The 11,550-nt window shown below is 40.4% G+C and overlaps 1 protein-coding gene across 2 annotated transcripts; it reads left to right on the plus strand.

The window, feature by feature from the left end:
• On the plus strand, positions 1-8,903 carry SYCE2 (synaptonemal complex central element protein 2). 2 transcript variants are annotated; one of them, XM_072399556.1, is made up of 4 exons: positions 1-312; positions 1,804-1,912; positions 2,962-3,175; positions 6,716-8,903. In XM_072399556.1, exons 2-4 carry the CDS (start codon positions 1,815-1,817, stop codon positions 6,908-6,910), a joined length of 507 nt encoding a protein of 168 aa, XP_072255657.1. In that variant the 5' UTR covers positions 1-312; positions 1,804-1,814; the 3' UTR covers positions 6,911-8,903. The 2 variants fall into 2 exon arrangements, with proteins under 2 accessions (XP_072255657.1, XP_072255656.1); XM_072399555.1 differs by having other exon boundaries at positions 2-210.
• The last annotated feature ends 2,647 nt before the right edge of the window (positions 8,904-11,550 follow it).

The raw sequence follows: 11,550 nt of genomic DNA on the forward strand, positions 1-11,550 counted from the left end.
CGCAGTGTGAGCCGAAGTAGCGGGGGCGCGCAATGTGAGGAGAGATAACGGGAGCGCGCAATGTGAGGAGAGATAACGGGAGCGCGCAGTGTGAGGAGAAGTAGCAGGGGCGCCCAGTGTGAGGAGGGATAACGGGAACGCGCAGTGTGAGGCGGGATAACGGGAACGCGCAGCTATCACACCTGTACACATCCACAGCTCAGTGTGGAGGTAGAAAGTGATCCAAAATGGCAGATTGAGTTGGCAATTTGAGGATTGGCTTGGTTGGGATGGGGATGCTGAATTGACTATGATACGTTGTTATTATACCTGGTAATTTGTGAAAATAATGTCTTTTGTTCTGTCTGTCTGTGTCAGGACATAATACCACACTGCATAGTGGGAATAATGGTCCAGCCAACACTGCCCTAAATGTACATTGGCCTTTGCCCTACCTTCCACTTCTTAAGGAAGATGAGGCCATGGTGCCATTGCCTGTAGGTTGGCAGAAAGTGACCCATGGCACCTAGGGGGAGGAGCATGAGACCGGAGCTGATGATTGGCTGCCAGGCAGTGATGTCATGACACATAGGCCGGCTTATTTTGGTGGTCAGCCGTAGCTGGCCGCTATGTTCCTGTTGCTTAGCAACCACAACCTAAGTTGCAGAACCTGGTTGGTGTCTGTAGGTAGATGCAATGCAGCAGTGTGGTGTGTAGGGAGTCATGCAGCATGGGGGCTTATTGCACTGCTCCCTATGGTGGTAAAAACTTCCAAACTGAAATTACAATAGTGTTTTAATTGTCATTTGTTTAATATTGTATATCAGAGAAATGTTGGTGGTGGTGGTGTGGGACGTATGTCAGTGTCCATAAATAATCTGTTGTACACAGGCCAAATTTTTTTTTCATAAGGGGGGGGTTCCTTTTATGAAACAAAATTCCTCTGTGCCTCTTCCTGTCTAGGTTGTCCCTTTCTGTGATCAGATGTCTGAACCTTTACTTATATAAAGCTATACAATGTACCCATGACTGAGCCATCTCCTCATGGGCAGAACTATGCTACCCCACTGGAACTTTGTGTTATAAAGGCGGGGGAGTGTCATAGACTAGATATTTTGCAAGTGATAGGGTGGAGGAGGTAGGGGGTGTGTCATAGACTAGATATTCTGCAAGTGATAGGGTGGAGGAGGTGGGGTGTGTGTCCTGTAAATAGATATTTGCCCTGTGATAGGGTGGAGAAGGTCGGGGGTGTGTCCTGTAAATAGATATTCAGCCTGTGATAAGATAAAGGAGGTAGGGGGCGTGTAAAAGACTAGATATTCTATGAGTGATAGCGTGGAGAAGGTAGGGGATGTGTCCTGTAAAAAGATATCCAGCCTGTGATAGGGTGGAGGAGGTAGGGGGTATGTCCTGTGAAAAAATATTCAGCCTGTGATTGGGTGGAGGAGGTAGGGGGTGTGTCCCATGAATTGCTGTTTGGCCTGTGATAGGGTGATGGTAAGGGGTGTGTCATAGATTAGAGTTCTGCAGCTCTGTGTGTGATAAAATAAAGGCAGGGGTGTTTCTTATGAATACATATGCAGCCTGTAATAAGGTGAAGGTAGGGGGTGTGTCCTCTGACCAGATAATCTTCATGTGATAGGATGTATGTAGAGGGTGTGTCCTATGGCCAGATATTCTGGGTGTGATAGGGAGGAGTTAGTTGGTGTGACCTATGACTACATACTCACTAATATATCTCCATCTTTCTTATCTCAGGAAGTTTGTAGGTATGCGCAATGCACAATATCCTCTGTTCATTTTTATGATATTTCCTTTTTTCAGGGTTTACATTAATGGCGGACGCAGACCCGGAGCACAAAGAAGGTTCAGAGCAATCAGGGAGCCCAGTTATTGATAAATCTGGCCCAGCTCCTGTCCCAACATCCTCCTGGTAAGATTATCAGCACTGGAATTATTATTACCGCAGATCAGGATTGTTTACTAGTTAGCACTGCACCATGGCATTATGGGCCTGATTTATTAAAGCTCCTCAAGACTGGAGAAGATAGACTATCACAGGAGAACCTGGGTGATCCAACAACCTAGGATTGAAAACACTTGCCAACTAATAGCAAATGAGCCATTCCAGGTTTACTGGATCACCCAGCTTCTCCCGTGATAGTCTTTCTTCTTCTCCAGTCCTAAAGAGCTTAAAAATCAGCCCCCTTCCCCTCATTTTTGTATTGGTGTCACAGGGACAGGTGGTGAGAGGTAAATACCCCAGTTTTTTTTTTTTTTTGCATTCTTTGCAAAAGGTTTAGCTTTAACAAACACAACCAAACAAATTCTCCTCCGAGATGAAGGAACCGTCATACATACATTTACATGTAATCCAACAAACAAGTATTTAAACATTGTCTTTGTTTAAAATCCTTGTGCTGACACATTTTGATTCTGTTAGCTACATAACACAGAGCCTAATCACAAACAGTCTCAAGATACAAAATGATGATATATTTATTGCATATACTTTTGATATAGTTCCTCCAAATGTTTCTGGTCTGACGCGTTTCACAGACCTGACTCTGCTTCTTCAGGAATGTTTAATAAGACAGGAACATTAGAACAATGATCACTTGTATCCAAATCAAAAAAACAAATACATTCTTTTTGTTCCCTTACCCCACCTTTTGGTCAGCTTAGGGTCCGGAAATCACCTCAAAGCAGGGTAGTTTTGCCAATTTCCAAGTGAATATTCCTAGCGTAGTTCATTCCCTTGAATGAGGTATAGATGTGGTACTCACTTTTTCCTTTTTAAATCTTCCAGGTCATACAAGTGATTGCTGCTATTAACAAAAACAAATGACGACATAATATTGAAATATTGTCTACATTATTCACTCATAATAATACATCTTTGTGCAATTAAAAAATGACTTCACACGGTAAATAAACTCTCATTGAAAAAACTAAAAGCAGATTGACTGTTTTCTATTTCAGGTCACCCAGCACCACAGAGCCCCGCCAGTCTGGAGATGCTGCAAATGCTGCGGCCTTAAATACTGAAGGGAAGTCTCCCGGCTACTTTGCTACATTGGACGCCAGTGTGGAGGCTCTGCAGATCCGAGCACAATCTCTTATTGATAAAATAAATGAAAAACGTAGCAAGGACCAGATAATGATAAAAGACTTTAACGTAAATCTCACCTTGAAGGTAATGGTGTTTAGTTGTACAATAGTACTGAAGGGTTGCTGATAGAAGCTGACATCCTTTGGCTGCATAGTAGCTCATAAAGACCTATCACCAGGAGTTTTACTTTACATGAAAGGGTAGACAACCCTTTCATGTAAGTTAAAAATCCTTTTTTAGGGGGATTTAAACCCCTTTTTTTTAAAGACCCTCCCCTTTCAGTGTTGCTCGCCACAGCGATAAAGACAAAATGGGTGAGCAGAGCGTTTTGGGATACCCGTGTCAGGCATCCCAGGAGACTTCTGGCTGCTGCTTCTGCACATGCCTGATCTTGGGGATGTGCAGAAGGAGCTTTTTCTTCAATGCTGAAAAAGCTGCTGATCTCACGCATATGCAATATTTTTTTTTAGTTTACTTTTGCTTAAAATAACCTGACTGTACCAGAACTATTAAGCATGAGAACTGCAGCTTCAATTAGAAACGTCTCACCCATTTTCATGACAGATTACCTTTACCTTAAAAAAGCTAATAAATTCCTACAGCTAACCTGTCAGGGTTTAATATATCCATGAAATAGCAGTCCTCTCAAAAAGCAGTCGTGATAAGATGCCTGCATCAACCTATAATATTTTCTCCAAGAATTTTTCTTTCCTGCTTGCCTGGAATTTGCCCCAATTTTGGGTGCAAACTGAATAAAAGCCCCAACCCTTTAACACCTAAACTATCCCTAATACTTTACTCTCAACCTAATTCTAAAATTTGATGAACTGAACTACAGACCAAGAGTTTTCTAATGACCCTGACTATATTTCAATTCACAAAAATAATTTTATTATTAAAGCTGAACTTCAGGCAAACAACTACACAGATGATATAGAAGCTTTTTATTTTACCTGCCAATAGATTTGAATTTTTTCCCATCCGGTTCTATGATTTGGCCACACAGCACAGACCTCTCTGACAGAGCTGGGGACCTAAAACTTTTTTGTTGTAGTTAAAGTAGAGGATGTTTTTGGCAGAGGAGAGGTGCAAAGTCTAAAAGGCCAAAAACATTTTCCCCAGCTCCTGGTGGCTTCATTTTCTTTTGTTGGCACTGCACGGTTCATCATGCAGCATAGAGACCGGGCTGATTTGTGAACTGTGGCAGTGTGCGCTCAGAAATGGACAGGATACATACAGTAGGTACATAATTAACACTTATAGAGTATAGACCTGGTATATTCTACAAATCTTGTAAAAACATTGACAGGTCTTTAAACTGAAAAAAAAACACTCTTACCTTTAATCCCGTAGATCCCTCAAACACGCTGGTGTCCCACGCCATCCTAGAATTCTTCGTACAGGCCTAGAGGAATTTCCGGTCAACGCCATCTTCAGTCTTCTTATTCCTTCTTCTTGCTATGTCACCTGATCTCACACTGTGCAGGTGCGGGATTGGGTGACGTAGCCTGCTCTAAAGGGGAAAAAAAGAAAGTCAATCTGACTGCGCATGCGTGAGATCGGCATCTCTTTCCCCTCAGTGTAGCAAAATGTCTCTCGTCCTCGCGCATGTGCAGAAGGAGCAGTCGGGAGCCTCCCAGGATGCGTAGCATAGGTATCTCGGGAGGCTCTGCGCTGCCATTAATTTTTGATCGGCGCAGCAGACAGAAGGTGGAGGTTGCTTTAAAAAAAGCTTTAAAGACAAAATATTACGTTTTAGTGTGTGTCAAAGCATACTAAAATATTGTGCATTTTTAAATGCATGTATGTAGAACAATGTATCCCTATACAAGAAGTGCTTTTAGAGGATACAGATGTACATCAGGAAACTGAATTAAACAGAACAAAATAATAAACAAAGAAAAGGTGGGCCAAATATACCAGAAGGTACCAGTGACAACAAATGTTACATAGTAGGTTAAGTTGAAAAAAGACAAAAGTCCGTCAAGTTCAACCACTAGGGAAATAAACATATCCCAGATATAAAACCCTATGGACATAATTGATCCAGAGGAAGGTAAAACAAACCCTGGTACAATTTTCTCCAACGGTGAAGAAAATCCTTCCTGATCCCATGAGGCATCAGTAATTTACAGTCTCTGTTATCTTTATTCCCCAATTATATTCTGTGCTTCTAGAAATCATCCAGCTTTATCTTAAAGCAATCTATGGAACAAGCTAAAATTCTGTTCCTTTTCCACAAGGTTGAATGTATGACCACAAATGTCTTGGCCATTCATCATCTGATTGTATGTCAGTCAACAACTGAAGTCAGTTCAGCCCCATAAACTCACCTAATGTTTCCAAGAACTTTAACTGATTTGATTTTCGCTGCTACATTGGCCATTTGTAGGCGTTAAAGTACATGAAAACCTTAGTTAAAGGACATCCAGCTCGTAGGAGCTGTGTATAGAAAATATCCGCTCCCTAATAAAATTTGTTTTCATCTTTATATAATCCTTTTTTGCATAGATGCGCTGTTGATCCTATGCAGCCTTTCAACAATTTACCATCTACATCCGCCACAATAAGATCAGTACAACGTTTCCGAAGATGGACACACTAAAGGACATTCCCTAAAGAGATAATTATTTTTGCAATGACTTCCGACATTTATGGGATTGTTTTAGTGATTGGGTTTACATATATTTTAATCACTAAACAATACTTATCATATGCAGAGAAATCTATCAAAATGAATCCAGTGATTGCACGCTTTCCTCATTATGAATTCTCCCCCTCGTCTGCTGGGTCAGGGATGAAAGTCATCCAGCAGTCCAGGCAAACACGGACACATTCGTCAATGTCTGCCATGCTTGGGTAAAGATCTGCCCATGTGTGGCACCCATACACAGAACAGTTATTGGCTGATTGGATCTAAAACAAACTAATCTGGCGCGATAACCTGCCAGGGTATGGAAGAACAGACAAATGCGTCAAGCATTGGAACCCTGAGTTTATATCGCCATCACGCTAACTGCTTCCAGCACTTTCACTCTTTTATAATATCAGGATGAAAACAATCTTGCCTTTTTATTGCGTTCGGTGATAATACATCATAAAACCATTTGTTCACAGGCGTAGGTGCTTTTTTGAGCACTTAAATTAATTTAGAGATTAGTTTTTCTTTCTGGCATGTTAATGTAATCGGCTTTCAGCACATTATTCCAACTGCTTTTAATCCCCCGTGAGTACACAGGTAGCTGGAGCAATTAGTTAAGATGCTGTACAGAACATCCTCTGCTTTGATTTACAGCCTGTGGCAAAGAGATGTTTTACCGCCAGCTGTTAGAAAGAGAAACAAAATAGGTTTTAGCCATCCAGCAACATCATTTGCATCTGAATATCACATTTCCTGGCACCCACGTAGGCCAGTGGACGTTCATTTCCGTCATTTGGCAAAGCCACCTTACGCTGTTGGCATAAGAGAAATTTATGTGGACAAGAGAATTCTAAAGCTGAATTTATTATCCGTATTATTCATTTGGGAAGTTTTGAAGCGTACGACAAAGCAGATTACACCTGTCATACGCTGGGTTTTAAGTGCTTCGTCCATCTTATGAATCTTCTTTTTTTCTTTGCCAGGTAACGAATCTGTCCCAGTGTCTGGAAGAAAGAATGTACCAGGAGTATGAACAAAATAATAATCAGCTGCAGGCCAAGCTGCAGGAGTTCACAGAGGTCATGGAGAGGATCGGCCTTCTACAGGAAGAACTCAAACAAGTCTGCCAAACTTTGATTCCTGTCTACAAAGATCTGGGTTTACAACCGGATATGTGAAATATGAAAAAGGGGGTATCACTCGTTGGTAGAGCATGTGACAGCAATACTAACATTTACAGATTACAGTTGTTGTTAAAGGAAACCAGACAGGAAAGGACATGAGGGGCTGCCATTGCTGACCACCATTTCACATACAATAGGCAAATGATGTCAGAAATTATCTAATATCAGAGACTCAACATAACAACCAGGTAACTTGCATTTTCAGAAGTAGCAGCCTCATAAAAGATTTACCTAAACAAAATATATAGCAGGAGAAAGTTTGCATCTAAATTGGCATTTGTGACATACAAATCTCACAACCACCATAAATAATACAATCTCAGCTGCCCATGAATTTGTAGCTAGAACCCTTGTAGGATCTTTACGAATGCAGTAAATTTGACCACCAATGTGAAAATACAATAATATTGTACAGCGCTGCACATGTTGGTGCTTTAAGAATATAATATATATTATAATAATAAAATAAAGGCCAAAAAAGTTCACAAAAGTTCATACTGCCTCCACATATACCACCCCCGAATGTTACATATCCGATCCAATACTGGCCTGGAAAGTTAGTGGCCTGAGTGTCAGCCAACCTGTACTAATAAATTGCATGTGTATGTGTTCGATGGCTCATATCTAAAAATCCTTGTTTCACAGTTATACTGATCCTCTGACTACAATACCTGCAGAGCCAGGGACCCAAAACAAACAGGGAGTCTGTGAAATCTAAACCTTTACTTTGTTATTCTGGGTCTGTGAATTAATGTATTGAAAATAGAGCAGAACAAATGGCAGCCTGCACATATCCGTCCTGACAGGTTCTCCTTTAAAATATTTATATTGTATGTTTGTATTGTATGTTTATATTGTATTGTATGTTATTGCACTGTATTGTATTGTATGTTATTGCATTGTAATATATTGTATGTTATGTTATTGTATTGTATTGTATTGTATGTTATTGCATTGTATGTTCTTGTATTGTATGTTTATATTGTATGTGTACCAAGAAAGTTACTAATCCTTAGCATTAGCAGGCTGCATGGGATCAGCATCTCACCACATTATAATAACACACACTCTGCCAACAATCGCCTGAACAATGTCTGAAAAAATATCACAGATCAAATGTGACAGCAAGAGCTTCTGAGGTTTGCCACATCAAAGGCCATGGTTTATGCAGATTGTGTGGAGGCATGGGAGATAGGTATGGGTACTGTTCTGTATCCTCTGTGCTCCTTTCTGTATTCAGAAAGTGGGGAGAATAAAGCAGTTCTTGATGGTGTACACAGAACGTGCAGTCTGCTCTGAAATATACAATACATAAAATACTATTTCTCTGTGTTTGGTGGTGGCACCCAGCACCCCCGTACACTGACGGAAACCATTTAACAAACCCTACAAGCAGCATCGGCTCAGCTCATTTCACCCTCCCCAGGACAATAATTTTCATTTATCAAAGTCCCTTACATAACAGCCATGCGATTGCCTCACAGCTAGCAAATAAATTAAAACCCCAAACTGGCCGAATACCAATTCCAATTCAAACCTAAAACTGGCAGAGGCTTTTCTAGTGCACCAGATTGCAGCTCCATTACCCTGGGGACAGCTGGAAAATGATTTATACCCCATACCGCCAATCTGAAAGTCATTGTGTCACATTACAGGCTCACCAAACTATAGCTTAGGTGACATCTGTCTTGATAACAATTTTTGGTGATGAGATTTGTTATTTTTAACTTTCAATGCCTAAAATAACAAATATTAGAGATATGAGATAGTGATTGTTATGGCTTAGTGATTGGAGACTCTGCAAGTCCCACAATCCTGCTGCGAGAATGCAGATATTTGTGTGGATGAACACTTTGCTGTCTCAGGTGTCATTTTCTTCATTTACTTTGTTCATTTATCAAAATGTTATATGTTTTGAATTTTAAAGAATCTCAAGTTTCATGAACATTTCTGTAATGTTTTATGTTATTAAAATACATTCAACCTAGTACCTAAATTATATGTTATGTGTTTGATATGTATAGCAGTTCAAAAAACCAATGTTATTCAAATTTAAAATTTTTTTTTTATTAGGAATCTCATGTTTTTAAAGGTTTTACTTTATGTGTAAATATTTGTCAGAACAAATTCTGATGATGTCGTTTGGTGTTGGGCACCAAGATGTTAGCAGCAGATCCCTTAAGTCACCTAGCTTGCGCCAGCCGGCCTTCTTCCCGTCCTTTTGCCATCTCTTTCTCAGGTAAACAACACTCGCACCCAACTGTCCATAAAAAATCTAAAATAAAATGTAATTCATCAGGTCAGGTCTTCCATTGTTCTGTGGTCCAGTTCCAATGCTCACATGCTCATTGTAGGCACTTTCAATAGACAACCCAGAAATCTTTCAAGCCAGGTGGGAAGAAATAGTAGGAGGGTGGCAGCCCCAGTATTGTGATCCAACTCTTCAGTAACCACTCAAAAACAGTCGTGTGGTTACCGAAAAAATGGTGCACCCAGCTAAAGAGGAGAACACTGGACATGGGCTATCATGGCACTATGGCTGGCCCTTGCCAGCAAATTGTGATGCTCCATCTGTGCTCTCCATAAGCATCAGTAAGTTTTGGGTGCCCCTAACCAATCACTTGAGTCATTCACCTGTTTTCATTCTTTGGATCCCTATTGGTAGGTACAAACCACCGCGCACTGAGAAAACCGATCCGGACCATTTGGAGATGCTGCGACCCAGTCATCACAATTCGGCCCTTATATAAGTTCTTTAGATTCTTACATTTGCCTATTTTTCTGTTTCTAGCACAAATCTCAATTCTCGACAGCATCCATTGTGACCAATTGTTATTCACATCACCTGTCAGTGGTTTCGGTGTTCTGGCTGATCGGTGTACACACAACATGAACATTTCAGAGCTATTCCAAAGGTAATTTAAAGCATTTCTATTATGACAAAATGAGCTTTTAAGTGAACTGGCAATGTCAGCAGATGATATTGTGGAAAGAGATGGAACCTCTCCACTTGGATCAGCGGACAATGAGCTCATCCTGCGTATATTTCATTGTCCGGCACAACCACAATGCAATGAAGGAGTCGTTCTCCCCTAAACATTCTGCTTAAAAATACAGTCCAGCTGTAAATTGTATTTCTTATAGGAAGCGGCTGCACCTATTCCAGATCATTCAGGTGCAGCAACACCATTTCACACTGCTGGACAAATGATTGAATCTTTGTTTCAGGGAGATCAGGGAATAATCACAGATAAGTTTGCTTTTTAAACTTTTTTTGTTTGATTTTTTGAACATACAAATTACAAAGAAAAACAACAGGGTACAAAGGAAATGAAGAAACATTTGAAAAAGATGTATAAGTGTTACACAATTCAGAAAACACTGCTATTCCTACAAATTATAACAAGGATGATCACAACACATGAATTTATTAGAAAAATAACTTAGGTCAATATGTATAATAAAAATAATCAAAGGGGGAAAAAGACATTGTGTGTTACTTTACCCATTTCCTAGATTGTAAGCTCTTCAGGGCAGTGTCCTCTTCTCCTCCTGTGTCAATGTGCAACCTGTTGCAATTTGTAACCCCCATTTATTGTACAGCGCTGCGTAATATGTTGGCGCTATATAAATTCTATTTGTTTTTATTATTATTATTACTAATATTATTATTAATAATAATAATAAAAAATGCAGACAGTATCCCCGCTGTTCCACCAAAACACATTTTATTGCTGTGTGTGTCCCCTGTGCTGAGATTCTCCCTTAACTTGTGTCAGTGACAACCATCGGTTTTTATATGACATAATGGTGGTGAGAAGTCTTCCCTAGCAGCAATGCAGCAATGGAAACACCTGACAGTGCACCAAACAACTTCACAACTTAAACTACAAAAAAAAGGTTGTAGATGAAGCCATACTAAGAACAGCCAGTGAGATCATTTCCCTTCAGCATACAGACACAAGGGGCTGTTTCATACCTGTGGTGAAACACAAGGTAAGATTGGCAGCTCCCAGGTGCCCGGAAACTTCTGCTGTGTGCCCAGGATCAGCAAACCGCACCATTGCTAATCACATTTGTATGTGGCTGTGGCACAAATCTGCATATGACAACTATACAATAAAATGCAAAATAAAAGTATCTTAGGTTCTCAAGTAACTGCTAAAGGTATACATTCCGCCATATTGACAAGTCCAAGCACTGTCTGCATATGCAGAGATCAGCACTTTACCATCCCAAAGCCTACTAGTATCCAGTGGGTGACTACAGTAAAAATGGCAGTTGCAGTTCTGCTTTCTCAGTCACCAATCTTTCCGCCAGCCTATGATCACAAAATGAGGTCGGTCTATAAAGTTAAATCTCCCTTTGGAGTCTGGAGTTAGGCTAGTCAAGGGACTGTATTCTTAAATCTGTAAAAAACAAATCCCCCCAGGCTGGAGCCCTGGCACACTGCATGGCGACTTTAGGCAACAGTCTATGTTTGCTACACAATAATGAAAATGGTAACATTTGTTCAGCAGTTATTTAGGTATTCACTGCAGAGGTTGGAACTCGAGTTGGGCAACTTAAGACTTGAGTCTGACTTAATAAATGACTTGCTACTCAACTTAGGGATTTTGTCCAGGGACTTGCAA

Source organism: Pyxicephalus adspersus, chromosome 2, assembly GCF_032062135.1.
Source record: "Pyxicephalus adspersus chromosome 2, UCB_Pads_2.0, whole genome shotgun sequence".
In the NCBI taxonomy this organism is placed as follows: Eukaryota; Metazoa; Chordata; class Amphibia; order Anura; family Pyxicephalidae; genus Pyxicephalus; species Pyxicephalus adspersus.